Source organism: Lactuca saligna, chromosome 7 (genome assembly GCF_052625555.1).
Source record: "Lactuca saligna cultivar CGN05327 chromosome 7, ASM5262555v1, whole genome shotgun sequence".
NCBI lineage: Eukaryota > Viridiplantae > Streptophyta > Magnoliopsida > Asterales > Asteraceae > Lactuca > Lactuca saligna.
In genome coordinates this window covers 6,525,862-6,549,730 of record NC_136423.1, presented here as the reverse complement: position 1 = coordinate 6,549,730, position 23,869 = coordinate 6,525,862, and the positions used below count along the sequence as shown (strand labels likewise).

The window sequence follows — 23,869 nt, the reverse complement described above, 5'->3', positions numbered from 1 at the left end:
GAAATTGTAACTTTTATTTGTTATATCAGTATTTGACAAAAGTGGCTAGAAACTTTTGCAATATATAAAATTACATAAAAGGATATATATATATATATATATATATATATATATATATATATATATATATATATATATATATATATATATATATATATATTAAGGGTAATTATGAAAATTTATTTCAAAAGCTCGGTAGCGTTTTGTTAAAGCTACATGAAGTAACTTTTAGATTTGGAGTGTTTGTTTAACCTAAAAGCTAAACACTTGTACTACCAAACGCATTGTCAAAAGCTAAAAGCTAGAAGCTCCCAAACGTTTTGAACTAGAACGTTTTGTCAAAAGCTAAAAGCTAGAAGCTCCCAAACGCTTCTAAAAGCTTCGTGCCAAACACGCCCTTTATAAGATTATGATCATATATAAAGCATGAAATTAGGGATGTCAATGGGAGCAAACGGGACGGAGAGTGCATCCCCCGCCCTTGCCCCCGAAATTTCCCCATTCCCCCGTCCCCGCCCTCGCTTCCAAAATTTTCAGTCTTCCTACCCCCGCCCCCGCCCCCGAATCCCCTTTATTACCCCCGCCCCTGCCCCCGATAGATTTTGGGTTTCCTTTTTTTTGCTAAAAGAAGTTGTTATTTAGGTTAAAATAAACTATTTTTTAAGTAACAAATAATTATTTATAGCAAAATTTTATATGTTAAAAATAAAAAAGTTATGACATCTTAAAAATATTATACTAACAACTTAAAAACATGTTTTTGATGGATTTTAGAAGCTCGAAATCATGCTATTGTTTATTATATTTATATAATTAATATATGTGAATATATATGTAATTTATTAACGGGGTCCCCATGAGGGTTTCGAGATGGGATTGCCTACCCCGTCCCCGCCCCCAAAATTAAAACGGGGGTTAACATTGCCCCTACCCCCGTCCCCACCCCCGATATTTTTTAAAAATTTCCCCCAAACGGAACAGGACCCCCACGGAAATGGGGTTCCACGAGACTTTTTGACATCTCTACATGAAATATCCCACTATGATAAAATACTTATAAGTTTATATAAAACCACTACAACGCAAAACACTACTTATGATAGACTAAATTCATCGTTAATATGTAGCAACATATTCACTTCTTACCCGAATTGTAAAACCTTAATTTTAAAGACATTTGTGGCGGATTATTGACTAAAACAAACTGGTGGGTGGTAATTCATCACTCATGCCTGATCTGTAACGCCTGTGTTTCTGGGCCTGTCATTAATGATGATATAATAGTCTAGGTTAACCTTTGTAACCCGTTTTGAAATAATAGAAGTGTATTATTCGAGTATTATGTGTTTTGTGCTTAATTGCTTAATTATGTGGTTTGATTAATTAAGAATAAAAATAAGCGTCAAAATTTAAGTATAAAATAAACTTGATATCTTTAGATAATGTTGTAGTAGTTGAAACAAGTTTTCCGAAGATATAAAGAATGCCGAAATCCGAGTTATAACGAAAAAGTTATGACCTGTCGAAGTTTCGCGACAAAACCGGCACCGCTGAATGACGTAAAAAGTGAAATTTACATTAGAGCGATATTTAGCCTTAGTGATCTAAACGAGAATCGAAGATCTCGTTGTTAGTATCAAAGCGATAAAAAGTTAGGCGAGAACGGACGTCAAACGAAGAAGTTATGAATTTATAACGAAATTTTCTGTCCCGGCCTATTAAAAATAAATAATAAAAATAAACTCAAAATTAGCCGACGGAGTCTAAACGAAAGTTGTAGAGCGTAGTCTCACCTTTGCGTGGATATAAAGAACGTCAAAAACGGAGTTCGTATGAGGAATATATGAATTTTCTAAGTTTATTAAATAATTAATAATTAAATTTAATTATTAAGTCTCGGTATTATCCGGAGGCGAGTCACCGGACTCATCCGAGGTACGCCCCGCGTACAACGAAGAATGTCGACACTTGCACTCGAGGACTTTGGTACATAAGCAATGACGATTTCGGAGGCTTATGCCCCGCGTAAGGCAGTACGCCCCGCGTACTGCGAGGCCTCAGCCTCCTATAAATAGGATGCGAGGGGTTCGGGCTTAATTGCTCATTTCTCCTCCATTTCGTGCCGAAGCTCTGCATTTTAACCCCCAAAGCCACCCCGAAGCCCCGGTAATATTCCCGAGTCCCGAGGCAAGTCCCGAGATCCCGAAGATCCCGAGAAGTGCGGTTTCCGAGCCGAAGCTCTGCCCGCGAGAAGTTTGATTTTTGTAGAGATCTTCCAGATCCGCTGAGGATTAATACTTCTACAAGCCGTAGTGCTGTCCGATCATCTTCTGATCAAGTGAGTGTATAGTTAATTTCTTCTAACGCATAATTATGAAGTATTTTATACGAAATATGTGTTATGTGTATAATTTTGTTGTTATGTGCGTGAATGTATATTCACTCTCTTCAATCTCGATCATAGATCTGATTTGTTTTGTATGAAATACGTGTTATGTGGGTATGCCTCATCTGTTATGTGAAATATGTATTGGATGAAAATGCTATATAGGTTTTAAACTATGTATATAAATATATATTTTTATCTACTAATATGTTGGGTAGAACATGGGTAGATAGTTGGTGTGTAATAAACATATGATAGGCCTCGATGTTGTTGTTGTTAACCTAGTTATTCAGCGGAGTATGGATAACGACCACAGACTCCTTCTAGACAGTCTCGTGGAACGCTAGCAGGTTCATAACCTGTAGGTGTTGTGAACGATGTGTTCACTGGTGTACTCTATCCCCCTCATGGTTGCCTTTAGGATATCTATTGTTGAGGAAACCCCTTAGCAGTAATGTCCGTCCCGATGAAAATCCTAGATTAGGTCCCTTGAGATAGATGTTGTTTTTGGGACGTAAAGTGAGGATAACGGGAATGGGTAATCGGGATAGTGATTGGTTGGTGAAATTAAATATAATTTATTTATTGTGGGTTGAAAACCCTATATGCTCACCAGGCTCCCAAGCCTGACCCACTCAGTTTTATTTGTATTACAGGAAGTGGCGCAAGGGCGTAAGATGGATGAACCATCAAGTTGTTTTGTTTACAAGTCTGTATATGTATATATCTGTTGAATGACAATGTTATTGTTTATGCTTAATGGTCTATATCGGAACATGACACCTCGAGTTTTAATTATATAATGAAAATACATTTTTTTTATGAAATGCTTTGGTAAACATTGTTTTATCATGTTTTGTTTTTGGGAACAAATTCCGCAACTCTTTTAAATCAAAAGGATTTACTCTGAAATTATTTTAAAAGCATAAATGAAAATCGATCTTTTCTGGCCGTGATTTTGGGGATGTCACATGATCTTTGGGGGATCACTCATGTCGACACTAGAACCATCACCCGAACTAGTCATCACCATGTTGAAACACATAAAAGAAATAGGTCAAAACCATATCATAGTGTTAGCTCATACTACTCACTCCTCTTTCAATTTCTTAGTAACTCTATGACTCTTCCTGATCCTTGCACGGTCCTTTACTTCCAGCAATATATGCCCATGCTACCTTCCACACATATTCGTACTCTGCCCAAGATTTATCCTAAAGTTTCCAACTCACTACACTCGACTACCTCTAGGTGTACTAACACAAACCTACGTGCTCAAAAGAGCCACAAACTAATGGTTTCACGTGAACGTCTAGTCACGACTAACAACTCTAGTGGGTGTCGAGTCATCCTAGCAGATAATGGCTCTCGTGTAGATCTAACCCTAAAAGCGAGTAATATAGGCTCTTGGCTCTTGTGCCGATGCACCATCACTCCCCAAACATAACATATCACATATCTAATTATCTAACAATCAAATGATCAACAAGCAAAAGACTAAACTAGCTTACTTGCAAAATCTACATAACACATTACATCCACATCCTAGCATACAAAGGACATATACTGTAACATATATTATAGTTGTAACGACCTAAATTTTCAAAAGAAAACTTTCATTTTTGATTAGCCAAAATAAATTTCCATAAACCACGAATCCAAATACAATTGTTTTCAAAGCTCACATCAATTACAATTTTATTTCAAAACACCAGAGTGAACCATAAAATGTCTGAGAGAGTGCACGCTGCGCCATCATGCCTTGCCCTTGCCCTTGGGCTTATAAGTACTTGAAACAAAACCATTAATTGTAAGCTAATGCTTAATGAGTTCCCCAGAGCATACCACACGTACAATCTACATAACACATATCATATTAGCCATAAAAGCTACACATATCACATAATCCATGCATATAATCAAATAAGGATGTCGTGGGCTCCTCCCAAGGTCTTACTTCAGGATGTCATGGGCTCCCCCACATGGTTTTATACCTAAGTGTCATGGGCTCCTCCCACGGTTGTTAACTGGAAAGCCATGGGCTCCCCCACATGGTCTTATACCCAGGTGCCATGGGCCCCCCATGGTCTTTACTTGAAAAGCCATGGGCTCCCCCACATCGTCTTACATTCAAGTGCCATGGGCTCCCCCATGGTCTTCCCTGCAAGTAACACATATAGATAGCAAGGTACTAACATAACTAACTATCGCAATACATATCTCTACAATCAACAAGTATGCTACAAATCACACAAAATGGGTCGATCTTGGTTCCTTCGACCTATTGGTATGGTGAGGAGACTCACCTCTCTCGAATGTTGTGTTGACAAGATAAGAACCAAATAGTCCCAACGTGTAGCTCCAACTCAACTTCCTATAAGCATCATAAGATTAACTTGACATAATCCCATAATTACCCTCAAAGTCAACTCTAGTCAAAGTCAAGGTCAACTATCCATGTTGACCCCAACTCGTCGAGTGCATCTAACAACTCGTCGAGTTCCTACGGAGTCCAGAGAACCTGAACAAACCCTAGCCAACTCGTCAAGTTGTTTCATCAACTCGACGAGTTCACTTGATATCTAGTGGATGGGGAAACCCCATCCGACTCGTCGAGTCCCCCTCCCTGTTTGCTTATTATGATGATTCACCGAATGCAGGGACTCTAATGCTTAGATCTAAAACCCTAAGGTGTCCAGAGGGATAAAATTTCCAACTTTACCCTCTAAAACCAATCTAAATGCTCTAAGGTCCTTATCCAAGGTTGGAAAGCTCAAAAGTCTTGCCATGAATCCCCAAAACTTTAGAGATTTGGAATCCCTCCTTTCTAGAGGAGTTTCTAGTCCTCAAAAACGTTCTAAAGGTGGAGGCTTTATGGACATGCATATCCAATGCATGTCTTTAAGTCAAAATGGCTAAAAATCAGAAATATCCTCTAAAAACCCTTGCATGGCATCCTTTCTTGATCAAAAGCTAGATCTAGCCCACCTTGGGACTATTTTGCTCTAGAGATCCATAAAGTTGCAAACTTTATGAACCCCATGCATGCAATCAATAGGAATGATAGGAAACGAAGAGTAAACTCAAGATATAGCCACATTCTAAGATAAAAATCAAATCTTGAAGACTTACCACAGTCTATAAGATGGTCAAGCTCAAGAGTGAAGGCTTGGTGAAACGACCCAAAAATACGACCCAAAAATTTCGTTTTTCAATATAACCAAAACCATAATCTGAGTATCATATCATAAAACCATACGTGATGTATCCCAAACATAATAAAAATACTGTGCGGAAAACTGTATCATACTACGTCAAATCAAAACAAACTAAATCAATCCCCAGGATAAAAGCTAAGCTATGATGTGTGCGATGCTATCACCCAGAGCTCTTCCCTTTGCTTGCGGAAGTACCTGAAACCAAAACCGAAACGGTAAGCACAAAGCTTAGTGAGCTCCCCCAAGCTACCACATACCATACAATATATAAGTAAGCACATACTGGGCCTTGCCCACTGCATCAGACCGAAGTCTGGAACTAGCTGCATCGGACCGAAGTCCGGAACTGACTGGGACCATGTCCCCTGCATCGGACCAAAGTCCGGAACTAACTGCATCGGACCGAAGTCCGGAACTAACTGCATCGGACCGAAGTCCGGAACTAACTGCATCGGACCAAAGTCCGGAACTAACTGCATCGGACCGAAGTCCGGAACTGACTGCATCGGACCAAAGTCCGGAACTAACTACATAGCATAGCAAAACATATTTTAAATAACATATCACACATGATCATAAACTCATATACTGCATAGTACGTCAGGCCGTAGCCCATAACACTTAACACATAAACCCTGTTTGAGCCACGAAGGCATCAAACAAACTAACAACTGCATCGGACCACAGTCCGGAAACTACTGCTACTAAACGGGCCGGCATTGTGGCCTGAGACCCGTTCCTACTGGAAGGAAACTCACCTCGTGAATTGGCTGCTGAGTGTATGACTCTGGAATCTAACTGCTGCTGCTTCGGTATCTCCCTGGCTACAAGTCCATAAACACACTCAATCAAATACTAAACATTGCACTTGGGTAAAATGACTCTTTTACCCTTGGTCACAGTCAACTTTCATTTGACCTGACTCGCCGAGTTGGGCCGCCAACTCGCCGAGTCTCTACTCTCACACCTCAACTCTACTCGCTGCTACTCGTCGAGTATGGCATCGACTCGACGAGTACCCTCTTGATCCAAGAACTCAGACAATCTTCATCCGACTCGCCGAGTCGTATGAACAACTCGACGAGTTGTTCTTGAACTTAAGAAGATTGCCTTGGACTCGTCGAGTTGTATGAACAACTCGCCGAGTCCCTCCATTACTGAGTCTACCCTCAAACTCGCTGAGTCCACTCCCTAACTCACTGGTCCCACTCGACACCGCTAAAAAGGAAGAAATCGGGGACTCGCGACTCAACTCGCCGAGTCGCTTGCATGCAGCAACTCAAAACTTGATTCTGCTTGAATCCAGTGCATAGAACTTATAGATCTGGACTCCCTTAACACGATTAGCACGTAAAGATTCTATCTTTACGTGCCCAAATGCATCCATGAAGATAAAATGGCTCAAAAAGCATAATAAAGGCTAGATCTAGGGTTTCCATGCAAAGTATCTTCATAAAGGCATTAGATCTGGGCTCTGAAACTTCTAAATGAATAGATCTGAGGACATCTCGACTTATTAGGGCATTCACACAATCATAAGGCTTGGGAAAAACACCAACTAGATCTAGAAGAGTCCCAATGGAGGTTTAAAGCATAAAAACAAGGGGGAATCCGAAGAATACCTCAAAGAACTCTGATTTGCACTTGGATCTTTGCACTACTCCACTTCTCCTTGCTCCTTTCTTCTTCTCCTTCTTCAAGCCTTCACAAATTAACACAAGGACACTTAGTTCACTCAAGGATGGATTAGGGTTTTCTCACAGTGTTCTAAGGGTGAAGGAGGCAAGAATGGGAGCCATAAGTTGGCTTAAATAGTGGGCAACCCGGGGATTTAGGGTTTCACCCAGACGGACAGACTCGCCGAGTCCGGAATATGGACTCGCCGAGTCTCCATCTAACACGTGCTCGCAACCCCGACCCTACTCGGCGAGTCAGGCTATGAACTCGCCGAGTCCCTCTTGCAAAATTTCAAAACACATACCAAGGAATTAACATACCGGAAACGGATCGTTACACTTGGTTTGTTAGATCTTCTTCTTCTTCTAACTATTTCCCTTTTTCAAGTTCCACAAGTCACTCTAACTCACAAAATCAAAGAGAATGGGGATTAGGTTTTAGCACAAACGTTCTTAGGATTTCGAGGCTGATAGAAGGTCAGCCTCAAGGTCCTTAAGGAGATTATATAGGGTGAAAACCCTAAAATTAGGATTTTACCTTTATAGTACCTACTCGTCGAGTAGGGCCTAGATCCTGTGTCCTCGAAATGTCCTTTACTCGACGAGTTGTGGCTCCCTGCTCGTCGAGTCCCAACATCAAAACCCTAAACTTAGAAAATTAAATAATACCTAGGGAAGGTGTTACAATAGTGAGAAAACTCACTTGAATCCAAAAGCTTAAATAACAAATACCAGAAGCCTCACAGAGTTAGCTACGTGCACCCCTAAACCAAACAGAGATCAAACCTGAGTCTACAACTTAAACCCTCAATTTGAATAAAAGTCAAACTTGTCAAAAATTCAATGGTCAATGGTCACATGAAGACCAGGACCAGTCACGTTGTGAACCGCTACGTGACAAATAGTCGTGTTTGTCCTAATATCATGCCACGATCTCCAAAGTCCATTGCGCCGCTAATCTGGCTTAATAACCACTCTTTTTTTAGATATTAAAACCCTTATGAGAAAAGCTAAAAACCCCATATATGAATCTTTTATGTGACTTAATGGATAAAGTTTCCAACTTTATTCATATCCAAGGCTTAAACTCTTCCAAACTCTAAATCTAAGTTCAAAATGGACCAAGACTCTTGCATGGCATCAAGGAGATGCATGCAAACCCAATTTTCCAGGAAACAACAAGTCCAAAAGTCAATATAATCATTCCTAATGTTCTGGAGTTTTCCAAACTTCAACAACACCAAGAAAGGGACCAAAAGCTACCACAAGGTAACCTGAAACTAGATCTAAAGTAATATAGATCAAGGTTGAAGCTTTATACCTCCAAGAGTTCAAAAATCTAATGTAAATGTTGGATTTAAGATATAACGAAACCTCCTTGCACCAAGAGAGACCTCATTCTTCTTTAATATTCACAAAAGAAAAACAAATGCTCAAAACTTAATGGAGGCTAGGCTTAAAGGTGAGAGAGGGTTTTTGGAGATGGAGGCTACAAAATGAAATAAACCCTAGGGGTTAGTACCTTTAAATAGGGCCTAAAGGCCAGTAATTAGGGTTTCTCTCATCGGTTACATTGCGTGGTGCATAATCCTTATCATCCCACAACCTTCATTAAATAATAGCGCCGCCACCAGCCTTAGGGCTCTCTACGAACCGCACCAAAAACTCAAACCTGGAAATCAGATGTTTTAAACTTGTAATCAAAATTTTTTAAAAAAAGTTAAAAAGGGAAATGATTGTCCACATAAACGAAGAACTATATCTCTAATGCTTTTGTCTTGTTAATCTTGCTCCTTTTGCCTTGTTCATTTTGTTCCTTGTCCTTGATGATGGCATCTACCGTTGTAAAAGTTTTCTTTTGTTACTTAGAAATGTGAAGTTCAGTGTTTTGAGTTTGATTCGATGATGGATTTGATAGCTAAAGCAACAAAAGTTGTAGGTGTCAAATTGAAAATAAAATATGAACAATTAATTAATCAGATAGACTGGTTTATGAATAAAAATATGTATTGTATAAAGAAAATTAATGAAGGAACACGACTTTTGATAACATTTGACAAGGTATTTGGGCCAAGAAATAAAACTAAGATGTGCATCCCCAACTATTTTTACCTCAACTACACTAATATACATTGTATAATAGTTATTAGTCATGTTATAACCATTTATAAATTTAAAAATGATTATAAATTGCACATCAAACACCATTTCTCACCCAGAGCACTTTAGATGACCAAGAGCACTTTTGCTCTCCAAGAGCTTATTTGGTCAAGACTTCACACCCCAATAACCAGACGTTCTCCTTTAGGATATTGTGTATTTATTGGCCAAACTTGTAACACCGTAAATTTCCAAACCAATTTTTCATTTGAAATTTCATAATTTTCATAACACGTTTCACAAAAATCTCATTTCTTAATTTACAAATCACAAATCCATGATTGTTTGATTAAAATATAGGATCCTCAAAACATAATTCTTCCACTGGTGTGTACAATCAAGTCGGTGCCTTCCTGCGATCCTGAGAAAAATCTGAAACACATAACACGATAAGCACGAAGTGAAACGCTCTATTCTGAATTGACTCCTAGTCTGAGGCATTAACTCGAAGGTTGATCATTATAAGATTTATGGATCTTGGGAAGGTAAGATCTAAGCTCATTTGGGTGCGAGTGATGTATTAGAAGTGATTCAAGTGTTCGATTCGTGTTTTGGACCATAGGGGTATTTTCGGTAAAGTGGCAGTTCGGGATTTTGTGGAAAATGGATTTAGTTTGGATGGTCTTAAGAAAGGTTTGAGTTGTTAGAAGTGTAGGTATTCTCTTCACCTTTCTGTGGATATAAGGATCGTCAGAATCGGGCTTATGACGAAGAAGTTATGGCCTTCGGAAGTTTCGTGATTTTCAGGCTTAGCCGAGTATACAGGGCGTACACAAAGAGTACGTGGGACGTACTAGTGAAGAAGGTAGTACACTGGTAGTACCTTGGAGTATGCTAGGCGTACTGACCAGGATGGTCGTGAATGTTCCCTGGAGTACGCTAGGCGTACCATATGTACGTTGTTCGTACTCCAATCAGATGAGAACCCTATTTTATGGTCTTGGACCCTATTTAAGCTCAGTATCTCATAACCTAACCCTAATATCTTCAACCTCCATTCTTCTAAACCCTATAAATTGTCATATATCATCCATGGTGGCATTTTGAGGTTATGAAGTCCATTTTTCGGGTGTTTGATCCATTTTCAAGAAAATGGAGTTTGATGCAAAGATGAGAATCAAGGAGGAGCTTATGGATTTGGCTTTTAGGACTCATTCTCAGCTTGATGAAGGTATAAAGCTTTGAACTTGATCATTCATCTCTTAGATCTATCATTTTTGGGTTTTGGTTCCTTTTTGGTTCCAAGGATGAAGCTTTATGGTTCAAATTTGATTCTTAGACTTGGGGTTGCCACCCTTGATGCTATTTGAGTCCCTAAGATAGAAAGTTTCCATCTTGAAGGTCTTAATGGGTTCATTCATGAGTTAGGGTCACTTTTATGGAAGTAGAATTCCATTTTTGGAGTTTGGGTTTGTTTGGGGCATGCAAAGTCACCAAGTCAGTGATTTTATGGGTGTAGACGTTAAGTAGCTCAGATTTGTGATTTGGACTAGTGGGATCAAGTATTAAGCACTTAATGGATTTTGGGCTGGAGTTGTTTGTACGTTGGGCGTACTATGTAGTACACTACGCGTACTGTCCATTTGTCTAGTACGCTAAGCGTACATAAGAGGTATGTTGGGTGTACACTCTAAAGAGAATATTGGGCTTTAGTATAAGGTCCATTAGAAAGGCCTGGGCCCGATTTGGAAAATTGGGCCATTGATGGTTTTATGGACATTTTAGTGTTAGGCTTTTGTTTTAGGTTTGGGCCTTAGTTTTGGATCAGGTTGGGCCAGGGGTAGAATGGTCATTTTACCCCATGCATGGATTAGGGATTATGGTATGAGACTCAATTTCTAGTTGGGTATATTGATTGTTAGTGACAGCTCGGGAAGCTGGCGGGACAGCAACTAAGGAATTCTTGCGGGAAGCTTCTGCAGTGCAAGGTGAGTCTTCTCACCATACCAAAGGATTTAAGGTTCCAAGGCCGACCCATTTATCTAGTTGTGATGATTGTTGCGAATGTGCTATTGATACATTATTTATTTATGTGAAGACCATGTGGGGGGTTCCCATGGCAAATAGTTATATATGTAGTATGCTTGTTGATTGTGTGGTATTTGGTATGCTAGTTATCTTTGTGATACTTGCATGGAAGACCCCGATTCCCGAGGCAGTTGGACATAAGACCATGTGAGGGTTCCCAAGGCTTCCTAGGCTAAGATCATGTGAGGGTTCCCATGACAGTGCATTAAGACCACGTGGGGGTTCTAGTGGCACCTGGTGTAAGACCTTGGAGGGTTTCCAAGGCATCCTTATATGTTGTATATTTATCTTATATGTTTGTGTGTATAGTTTACATTATGTCTTGTTGACAGGAACAACTTGTGGGGGTTCCCAAGGCAAGAAGACCATGTGGGGGTTCCCATGGCAGATAAGACCACGTGGAGGTTCCCGTGGCACTAGGTGTAAGTCCCTGGAGGGTTTCCATGGCTTCCTTATATGATTCTATGTAGGGCTTATGTGGTAGAGACAGGGTCGGCCCAAGGGCTGGGCGAGCTAGGCCACAGCCCAGGGCATCACAAAAACAAGGGGCATCAATTTTAGTCCTGCTATTATGGATATTATGGGTCTAATATTAATTTCAGTCCAAATATAGATCCACAAGTGAGTTCGGCAGTAGGGCATCGCCGCATGACAAAAACAGAGTAATACAAAGTGACTATTTCAAAAATCCGAAGACGAGGAGACGTCATCGCTTCACGCCAATTCGGGAAACGAGGAGACTGCTTCAACAATCAGACTCAGACGTAGCCTCCCCTAAATCAAATCTGAGTTTTCAAGTGTTCATAAACGATAAGATTTCTTAAACTCATCTACCGGAAGTCATACCCGTGTTTTTATATACATAAAATTGTAGTGTTTTTATTTACATGAACTTACAACTGTTATACTTTTAGGAGGCTATATTTTCATGATTGCATCCAAATGGAAATGAGGAAGAAATGGGTTTCACTATGCGCGAGTTTTGTTCATATGGTAAACATCAATAAGAAACACGATTGCAATGCTGAAATTTATTCAGTAGGTTAGTTCTTTGTGGTCATAAACTCATAATTATCAATCTCTTCGATGGGTTTCACTTGGCGAACACTTTCCTTTGGTTATATATCACATTTGTGTAATTGTTGTCTTCTGTTTCAATGACATGGGTTCACTTTATTGGTTGTAATTGTTGTCAACTGGAACATGTTTTTTTCAAGGGAACAAGGAAACAAGGAATCATAATCTGGAGTTGGTTCTCATGGCGATAACTCAATCCGATTTTATTGTTTGCTCCAAGATTCGAGATTGCATCACTCTATTCTTATATCACTGCATTAGGACAAGTATAGGTGTTTTACCCAAAAAAAAGTCCATTGTACCCTCTGTGTTGGAAAGGATTGTCTAGATAACAAGATTGCCAAAACCCCATTTTGACCCTTTTGCCCTTGTTGTTTTAGAATCTTTATAAGCTAGTTGCTTTTTCTTTTAGCAACTATTTTTTTTACCTCTACATTTGTTGCTTTAGATTGTTTATATTTTGATCTCCAACTGCTATGTTGGTTTTTTGGTTTATACTTGTAGTAGTATTCAATGTCCTTAGTGGCTTTTTAGTTCATGCTACTTGTTATTTTTTTTTGGTTTAACTGTTAAGATATGTCTTTTAGTTAAGGCTACTTGGTGTGTGTTATATATATATATATATATATATATATATATATATATATATATATATATATATATATATATATATATATATATATATATATATATATATATATATATATATATATATATATATATATATTGTATTTTTAATATAAAAATATGATTTTTCTGTGATTGTATAGACATATCCTATGTATATATCATAGGGCATCGTTAAACAATTTCGTCTTGGGCATCAAATATCATTGGACCGGCCCTGGGTAGAGATAACCTCTATAGCTAATATGATATGTGGTATGAGGTAGAGATAGGTTTTATAGCTAATATGATATGTGTTATGTGGATTGTGTGTGGGGTATGCTCTGGGGGACTCACTAAGCTTTGTGGTTAAGGTTTACAATTTTGGTTTCGGGTATCATCGATTTGGAACTGAAGAGCTCGGATTGATCGCAGTGCACACACCTATGATTTCCACAATGAATGATTTTGGGAATAACTCTGATAAACGTTTTACTTAATGATGATTTGAAATGTTTGAAATAAATGGTATCAATGTTTTAGCTATATTAAAAATGAAAATTTTACCCTTGATTTTTGGGGTCGTTACACGAAGCTTAGTGAGTCCCCCAACATACAACATAAATCTCATTAGCCACTCGAGGCTATAACACAGTAAGACCCTACAGTCAATGTGTTTCAGTGGGACCCTTCGGTCCCATAACTCGGGTGGACCCTCCGGTCCTAACTCAGTAAGCACATAAAAATACACAACATAAATCACATAGACATAATGTAGGATATCACAGTAGTCAATATAAACACATAATACCCTATGGTGACACATAGATACCACTCATGGTAAAATCTACTGAGAAGACTCACCTCGGATGATGAACAACCCCTATAAACGCTGTTGCTACACATCGACCTCTAACTATGAGCGAAATCCATAATTAACCCAATTAGGAACTAAGTCCAAAATCTTACTCATTAGGTCTAAAGGTAGCCCACTAACCAGCTCGTTAATAACCTAAAACCCATTAGGCCCACTAAGGTCCAATAATAAATAGGCTATCCCGAGGCCCAACTCTCAAATCTAAATGGCAAGCCCAACTCAAGGGCCAAAGCACATTTATATAATCCTCTGGTCCAAAACTCTATTGTCCAGGCCCAACACTCAAGGCCCAAAAGTGAGACTTAGCCCAAAAGTCCACAGTGAGGTTATGCGGGGCGTACCTCCCTTGGTACAATCAGCGTACTCACAAATCCAGATTGGCCATCAGGGACACTTGGTCAGTACGCGGGGTTGTATTGGAATTACGCTCAGTGTACGACCAAGATTGTCTTTCCTACTCCTTTGGTCTTAACCCATTAAGACATTAACTCAAATCCCATATCTGGACTCCCTAATGGCTGTTACTCCATAAAGTCAGTGACTTTAAGCCTTTGCATGGTTGATAAGGTCACAAATACACAAAACTCTCCTTCTCTTAACTCAAAATGCTCATAACTCATGCATGGCTTGATTCCAACGTCCAAGGCTTGATTTTTATGACACAACACCACTAAATACACTCAAATGGGGTTGGTCATATCCTATGGAGCTCAATAACCCATAAAGTCTCCAACTTTTGGGACAAAAACCCTAAAATACTCTAATATGATGCTCAAAACAAAAGAGTGAGAAAGCTTGAAGCTTTATACCTCTATATGAAGCTTCCAACTTAGATATGCTCAGATCCAAGGCCTGGACTTCTCACTCATTCTTCTCCAAAATTCCTTCTTTACTCCAAGAACACACAAAATCACTTAAGGCTCTCAAATGCTGTAACACCCATACATTTTAGACCAATTTAAAACATTTTTGAAAAAAACATTTAAAACCATCAGTTATTACAAATTTGTTTCCAAAATAGTCTATATCATAGTTTTCCCTAGAAACGGTAATAAAACATGAGTACTGTACGATCACGCCTTCGCCTTGCCACGATCCATTGATGTACCTGAAACAATAAACTGAAACTGTAAGCCCAAAGCTTAGTGAGTTCCCCCAAAATACTCATACTCACAACAATACACATATAATCATAAATAACATACTATATGTCCACTCAACCATCGGGTTGGAATATCCCAGGCCCTCAACCATCAGGTTGGAATGCCAGCATACTTTGGGTCCAATCATCCTCAGGATGGAATACCCCAGGCCCACAACTAATAGGTTGGAATGCCGACCTACTATGAGTCCAATCATCCTCGGGATGGAATACTCATGGCCCACAACCAACAGGTTGGAATGCCCAGGTCTGTTGGCTTTCGCACAAAGTAGATAACCCTCAACCGCCAAACGAACATGTGCACATATAACATATAATCACATAGCAGTCTATAGACAACAACTGATCTAACGGATCGTACCATATACCACATAATACCATCCTATCTACTAAGATACCGATTTAACAGATCATACCACATACCACATAATACCATCCTATCTACCAGGATACCGATCTAATAGATCATACCACATACCACATAATATTATCCTATCTACCAGGATACTGATCTAACAGATCATACCACACACCACATAGTATTACCCTACCCTCTAGGATACCGATCTAACATATCATACTAGCATAACATAACCAGATAACAATCCAAAGGGCCAGCCTTGGTGCCTTAGACCCCTAAATATAGTGAAGATAACTCACCTTGCAACTGTCGATTCGTAAGATAAGCTCAAACTCTCGGATTACCGTCCCAAACTCCACCACCTATATTCACTGCAAAACCATACTTGTAAATTTCCAATCTCCCAAAATGTCCCCAGAAGTCAACCAGTCAACCCTTGGTCAAAGTTAAAGTCAACTATCAAGGTCAATAATCCATGTTAACCTCAACTCGTTGAGTACCCTCAGCTACTCGTCGAGTTCCATGCATAACTCACCAACTCTCCGAGTTATTAGAGTGACTCGTCGAGTTCCTAAGGTTTACGGCCGTAAACTCCTTGGCCGACTCATCGAGTTTCCCTTGCAACTTGCCAAGTTCATATATGTCCAACAGTTGGGAAACACCATCTGACTCGCCGAGCCCACAACAATCTTCATCGGACTCGTCGAGTCGACCATGCCACTCGCCAAGTCCCTTCAGTCCTTCATCCATACAGATGCTTTTTAAGCCATGCAAAGGCTCCATATTGCAGATCCAGTTTCCCAAGGCATGTGTATCACGTAAAGTTGCAAAAATTATGTGCATGCAAAGCTCTAAAGCCTTAAAATAACAAAACTAAGCTTGTAAAGAAGTCTTGCATTTGAGGGAAGGATCATACTTTCCAAAGCTGACAACTTTATGGATCTAGAGGCCAAAGGGAGTCCAGATCTAAATTTGCAACTTCAGATCTTGAGTCAAACACAAGAAACCTTTCCTAAAACCCACCCAAAAGAGATTAAAGACGAAATGAGCCAAGGAGACAACCTAATACCTTCAATAGAGCGTCAACTGAAGTAGATCTTTGCTTCCCACGAGTTCCTAGGTTCAATTTACTTGTTTCCCCAAGAGTTTCCTCACCAAGATCCCTCTTCCAAGCTTTAACACACCAAAGAAACACACACACACACATGATTTAGGGTTCAAGGGTGATAAGGAGTTGTAAAGGGGAGGCTGGGGGAGGCCAACGATCCTTTAAACTGGGTGCAATACCTCGGAATTTAGGGTTTTATCTGCCAGCTCCTACTCGTTGAGTCCCTTCTTGGACTCAACGAGTAGGTCTGTAACACCCAAAGTTTTAAAGGCCAAGAAAGGAAAGAAAGCCCTAATTTTAAGGGTCGACTCGGCGAGTCCAAGGAGGGACTCGACGAGTCCGAGCGGGATCCGGGTCAAGGTGTAAGTGGCCAACTCGGCGAGTCGGCCAAGTGGACTCGGCGAGTCTGGTCTGTGTGAGGAAAACCCTAAATCCGGGACTTTGGGCGTTATTTAAGCTTCTTATTCTCTCCATTAGGGTTCCTTAGAGCATCCCTCATTCAAAAACGAAGCCTAAGCCTCCAACAAGCTTCCAAGCCATTTTTGGGTGATTTGAAGGAAGAAGAGGGAGGGGAATCAGTGAAGCTTCAAGGATTGGCTTCAGATCTGGAGTTTGTGGAGTCTTTTTGAGGTATTGAAGGTATTAAGTCATTTCCTTCCCTTAGATCTATTTTGGTTGTGAGTTTTGGGCTTTTTAAGCCATGATTAGCCACCCTTATGGGTTAGAAGCCGGATCTGGAGTTGCTACTTCAAATCCAAGTGTGTTATGGCCTGGAGAAGCAAAAAGTATCAGCCCTTGAGTCGATTTTGAAGCCCCTTGGCCTTAAACCCTAGTTTATGGCATATTTTGCCTAGATCTCCTTCTCTACACGTAAAGTTTGCAACTTTACATGAGGAATAGGTTTGGGAAGGGTAGATCTACAGTTTGGAGTCCATGCATGACTCAAAAGTCCTCTGCATGTAAGGAGAACTGAAGGGAGCATGAAGTTGTGGAGAAACTTGACGAGTGGGATGAACAACTCGTCGAGTCGTATGAAGATTGCCTTGTACTCGGCGAGTCTGTTCTTGGACTCAGCGAGTCAGGTCGCGAAACCCCAAACCCTTCGAGTTGAGACTCGAATCAGTGAGTCGGGTGGAGACTCAGTGAGTTGGACAGGTCATGACTCAGAAATCGGTAGACTCGGTGAGTCATGGACTGACTCGGCGAGTCGAGTCGCGAATGGAAGAAATCTGATCATTTTGAACTCGGCGAGTCAGTAGGGTGACTCGGCGAGTAGGGTTGACCTGGAAGGTTGACTTTGACCAGGACTTTGACCTTGGACCAGGGTTGACTTGGTTGTCTTTCGGGGGTCAGTTAGACTCAGTGTTGCATTGATATTGATAGTTCGGGGAGCAAGGGGAGCAGGAGTTCCGTGAGTTGTCGGGCAGCAACTAGTGAGATCATCAACAAGTTCAGCCAGTGCAGGTGAGTTTCCCTTTGTGTGAATGGGTCTAAGGCCACAATGCCGGCCCATGTAGTTATGAGTAGAAGACCCGGGGGTTAGCCCTAGGCACAGTATGCTAGTATGATTTTCAGGACGAGGTCCAGTAATAGCGGGCGGGTGCCCAAGGAATTGTTTATATGATAGTTTATACTTGTTCTCTGTGTGATACATGTATGTGCCTGGTAGGGAGGTGAGTGTGGGCGAGGTCCCGTATCTCACCAATAGCAGAGTGTGGATGGGGTTCCATATCTCATTAGTAGCAGAATAGGGCGAGGCCCAAATTAGAACAGGAGTGAGAGTGGGATAGGCCCGTACCTCACTACCATTAGGAGCGTGGACGGGGTCCCATGACTCATCAGTAGCAGGACATGGGCGAGGCCTTAGGACAGAACCAGTTGCATGTTTTAGTTATGTGTTGTGAAATGTTTATGTGTTATTATTTGTTGGTGGGCGAGGCCCTGTGACAGGTGAGGCCTAAGTAAAATAGATCTGTATCCGAGCAGGGCTCGAAGCCAGGCGGGGCCGTTGTAGCGGGCGAGGCCCAAGATAGTGGGCGTGGCCCAGTATGTGCAGTATGTGGTTATGCATGGTATGTGTTAGGGTGGGGAACTCACTAAGCTTCGTGCTTATGGTTTTCAGTTTTGGTTTCAGGTACTTCCGGTAGCGGAGGGAAGAGCTCGGGGTGATTGCATGGCATACACCATAGATTAGACAACATGGGAATGTTTACTCTGATAATGAACATGTGTTTTGAAAACTTATACTCATATTATGTTTCGGAATGATGACTTTACTTTAAGTAATGATTTGTTAAAAGAAATTTTTGGTCTTAAATTTTGGGTCGTTACAAGGTCACTAAAACACGTGGACCAAACCGCTGCTACTCGACGAGTAGGGCAACCAACTCGTCGAGTAGACCTTGAAATCAAGAAAATTCTTATAAAAATCAATACCTGAGAATCGAGGCGTTACAAATGCACTCACAAGCTCCATGAACGAAGGTTTAGGGTTTTAGAGGGTTTCTTGAATGGGGATGGTGGCTAGGAATGATGCCTTCTCATTCTTTATATAGGGTCGACACACCAAAAATTAGGGTTTCCACTTTGCGCCTAGTATGCCCAGCGTACCCCCTGGTACGTCCATCGTACTAGGTGGCTCCGCTTAAAAATCGAGCACATGAGTACGCTAAGCGTACTCACATGTATGCCCAACGTACTCAGCTGCCACCCTTCTAAAATGAGGGACTTATCCTGCCACAACTTCAAACTTCCATTGTCTCCTCGAAATAACTCTGTTTCCAATGAACCTCATATCCACGGAAAGGTGACGAGATGCCTTATGCTTCTAGCAACTTGTCGCAACCCCAAGACTTCCTCATGCCCGGTTTGCAGCCCACGAACCCTAATCACAGACGATCCGAAATAGGATGTTACAAAACTCTTCTATCTTGGTCATCCAAATGTCAAGGAGTTATTTCCAGATAAAGTGGTGACTTTGAGTAGCATGATATTGCAAACATAATGACAAAAACATGTTGGATCTGAAATCTGCTTTGTGAACTCTGTCAACGGATCACTTCCTGACACAATTAGCTAATGTGGCAATGTTATTATAGTCTATCTGTAATCAAATCATGAGCACCATCAACAAACGAAACATATTAAGACTAACATTCACTTTGTACATACCAAGGTTGGATGAGACAACTTCGAGTGTTACATGTTCCCTCATCTTTTCAACATGTTACCAATGGATTGCCATAATTGTTTTTTCTTGATTTTCAATCCAGTTTAAATGTTCGAAATCACCCCCTTTCTCAAACCGTAGGGGGATGTTTACATAATTATATTTATTTCTTTGTTGTATCTCGGCTCGATCCATCTCACATGACTGATGCTTATAATCTTCTATATATTCTTGATTAATGAGAGAAAGGAATTTCATGGGAAAATACTTTGTATTAAAACATGGTCATCTCGGTGAATATATTTTAAATATATGTATGTTATAAGATTCAAGAAAAAATATAAAATTATAAAATTCAAGGAATCCACAATACTCTAAATAAACTCTACATAGTTTAATGGATTGACATACAAGTTTATCATTTTCTTTCATACGATCTGTTGAACTCTACAAGAGTTCAATGTAATATATTTAAAGAAAATCATTTTATATTAAAAAAAGTTTCTTTTCACATTGAACATGATCATTGAACTTCATATCCATCGAACAACAACCAACTTGACATCCAATTATGGTTGCATTTAATTAATTGAATACCAATTAAACATTCCACATTATTCAACCAATTCCATTAAACCATGCATATTAAATGCTCTTAGTCAAATGATAAAAAAAAAACGTCAAAGTTTGATTGGAATAGCCACGAGTGGTATTTTTCTTGGCAATGTGAGCCCAAACTTTTCCTCCATATCCATATCTTCTACTCTTACATTTCCTTCAAGTTTCCACTCAAACTTATGAATCAAAGACCCTAACATTATATGCAACATTCTATGAGCAATATTCAATCCCGGACATATCCTCCTCCCAGCACCAAAAGGAATGAACTCATAATCTTGACCTTTATAGTCAATCTTGACTTCCAAAAACCTTTCTGGCATGAATTTTTCTGAGTCTAGCCAAATATTGTGATCACGCCCCATTGCCCACACATTGCAGAGGATTTGTGCATTTTTAGGCACGATGAAACTATTGACTTGTACTTCTTGTATGGCTTGGTGGGGAACAAGAAGAGGAATAGGTGGATGCAACCGAAGAGTTTCTTTGATAACTGCTTGCAAGTAAGGAAGTTGAGAGATATATGTTTCTTGTACAAATCCCTTCTTATTTTTCATGAATTTATTGATCTCTGACCGAGTCTTTTCCATTTTCTCTCGGTTACGAAGAAGCTCAGTCATTGCCCATTCTAACGTGCTCGATGTGGTGTCGGTTCCTGCGATAAACAAAACCTACAATATTCATAAAATCATTAATTGTACATGTCAACAATGTTCTCATAAAAAGTTAAACAGGTATTTAAAGAATTATAGTTACTTATCCAACAATTAGGGTAAAATCCATAATTAAATTGTCATTCATTAAACTATTTTGACTGTTTAAAAATTTCATGTTATATAATCACCTAATTTTCCTTCACCATTTTATAGAATTAACTATTAAACTATTTTATTCAACATAGAAGTACACTAAAATACATACAATGTAATTTCACCATTGTATCGATTTAACTATTATATTATTTAAAAAAAATAATTAATAGTTTTATTAATTAAAATAACACAAACTTTAATGGTTAAATTAATAACCTGATCAATCAGATGTTTAAAAACATATCCATCTTTTAAAGGGTTGAAAGTTTATATCTGGTGACGTAGAATTATATAGTTTATGTTTGTTTTAGCCGTTCTAAGAGAAAATAACTTGGATAAAAATAATAGTGCTCTTTTGAATTCTTGCTTTGACAATAATATACATATTTCAATTTATGGGTCAAATAAAATAAAATCACTCTCAAGGTACTTTTGAAATTGGCCCGACTCGATTTGTTTTATGGGTTGATACCGTATATTATATAATTAAAAAAAAAAAAAAAAGATTATTAGAATGTAAGCAAAATATATTTTTGTTCACATAATACCTTCTGTTTTAATGGTACTTTGTGGACATCAAAAAAATTGTTGTTTATCCATTTACGATGTTTTTTAAAACAATAATGCTTTGTAAAAAAGAAGTTTGTTTACCAATCTACTACATTAACCCTACATTTGATGAAGAAATCAATTTCATGTCTCAAAATTGTAGCTATGACAAGCTTGTTAACGTTATAAAAAGATTTACTTACATAGAACAAATGTCTCATTTCATCTCGACTAAATATAGATTCTTCTTTGTCTGTGAGATCGAGCAACGAGTCCAAAACATCGTTGTTTACCGATGACACACCATTGTATGATGATGAATTGAGTCTTGATTGCAACCGTTGGTCAATGATCCTATCAATAATAGTCAACAACTTTTTACCATAAGCATTTCCTCGACGTACTAACCCTTGTGGGTCCAAAGGTTTTAGTATTGGAAAAAAGTCTGCTAGATTCGGCTTCCCAGCTATTTCCAACAAAGACATCACTGCTTCCTTGAACTCTTGTGATGACACAGAGTCATATTGACTGAAATCCACAGAGAACATATATTTGGAGAGAACATTAAGAGTTGTTGTAAAGACAACTGCACCTATATTTACAGCCTTTCCATTTGTACAACATCTATCAACATGGTCAAGAAGTTCTTGTACCTAAACGTAACACAATAATATCCGATTAGATTAGATCATTTATGATTGGAATGAATTTTGTAAAAATGTGTTTTTAGTAGTATTTAATAAGAAAAGGATAGAAAACCGGTTTAAGTTTCCCAGCCCGACATAGTACCAGTTATGCAAAGGCCGAAGCGCGGGCCAGTTATGAACCGGTTCAACCCGTTTTATATATTTTAGGAGAAAGCCCAGTTAAGGCCCGATACTGGTTTTACCTGGATTCCCAAATAAAATATTAACGTAGAGCAGTGGCACCATAGTAATTCTCTTGATCAAATGGTGCAAATTGCACTGTCTCTAACACCGACAGAGTTTTAACCCATGGAGATCTTCAATGTCAATGCAATCTATTGAGTTTTTCAGATTTCTTTGATTCAAAAAATGTGGTTGGATATGATCCTACGATTCTATGGGTTGACCTTAGAATCAATTCTATGTCCGATCTTACTGAAACCTGATCCTTCTGTGATCAAGATCGCTTTTTGATGCTATAGCAAAATCACGATTTTAACTAAATAAGCAAATGCAGATGTAAACGATAAATTGAATTCGTACCTTCTCCTCACGTAGGAGTGCACTACCATCTAAACGTTGAACGGAGAAAAAATATTCTCTGGTTATTCGCCGTAGTCTACGCCATTGATCTCCGGTGGGGAGCCACGCTAATGAGTATTGATCGTGGTCAACTATCCGGGCGACATCGGGTATTGATCGGCCGGAGAACGATATATCATGAGTGTGGAAGAATTCTTTGGCAACATCAGGTGATGAAACAACTATCGTTGTTCGGCTTCCTAGCTTAAGAGACATCAAAGGACCATAACGACTAGAGAGTGTGGCGAGAGAGCGGTGTGGTTTGTCACTGAGCTTTAGAAGGCTTCCGATGATCGGAAAAGGGTAAGGTCCCGGCGGAAGCCGTGACTTGCGCCGGCTGGATGTGGTGATCAGGGAATAGATGAGTGTAAAAAGGGCAGAAATTAAGAGAACGAAAGTTGAATAATCCATTCTATAGGTGTGTGTGCGCTTTGTTATCTGACTCCATATATTTAATTTTTCTCGTGATATGTGTGTAGCAACTTAATTAATTATTTACGGCGTGAGTTGTCATAAAAAAGACTTATGGCAAGAGTTAAGACATGATTTCAAAACCATTCATTTATTTCGGACAAAATTGCTAAATGATCCATGTATTAGTATTTTTTTGGGATTTAATTTAAACCATAGATTTTTTTGGATTTTTGTTCTTTTGAGCTAGTTTACATGCAGTTTTGGTTATTATTCAAATTAAAAAAACTAGGGATGAGCAAAAGGACCGAACCAGCTGGAACCGGCCTGAACCGGACCGGAACCGGGAACCGGCTTCGGCCAAAATCAAGAACCAAACCGGC

At 39.4% G+C, this 23,869-nt stretch overlaps 1 protein-coding gene across 1 annotated transcript; it reads right to left on the bottom strand.

Moving 5' to 3' along the window:
• Positions 1-20,298: 20,298 nt before the first annotated feature.
• LOC145006043 (cytochrome P450 76T24-like) lies at positions 20,299-23,514 on the bottom strand. The gene is made up of 3 exons (XM_078965134.1): positions 23,037-23,514; positions 22,011-22,460; positions 20,299-21,117 (listed from the first exon to the last, which is right to left on the bottom strand). The coding sequence occupies exons 1-3, from the start codon at positions 23,484-23,486 to the stop codon at positions 20,509-20,511; spliced, it is 1,509 nt and encodes a 502-aa protein (XP_078821260.1). The 5' UTR covers positions 23,487-23,514; the 3' UTR covers positions 20,299-20,508.
• Between the last annotated feature and the right edge of the window lie 355 nt (positions 23,515-23,869).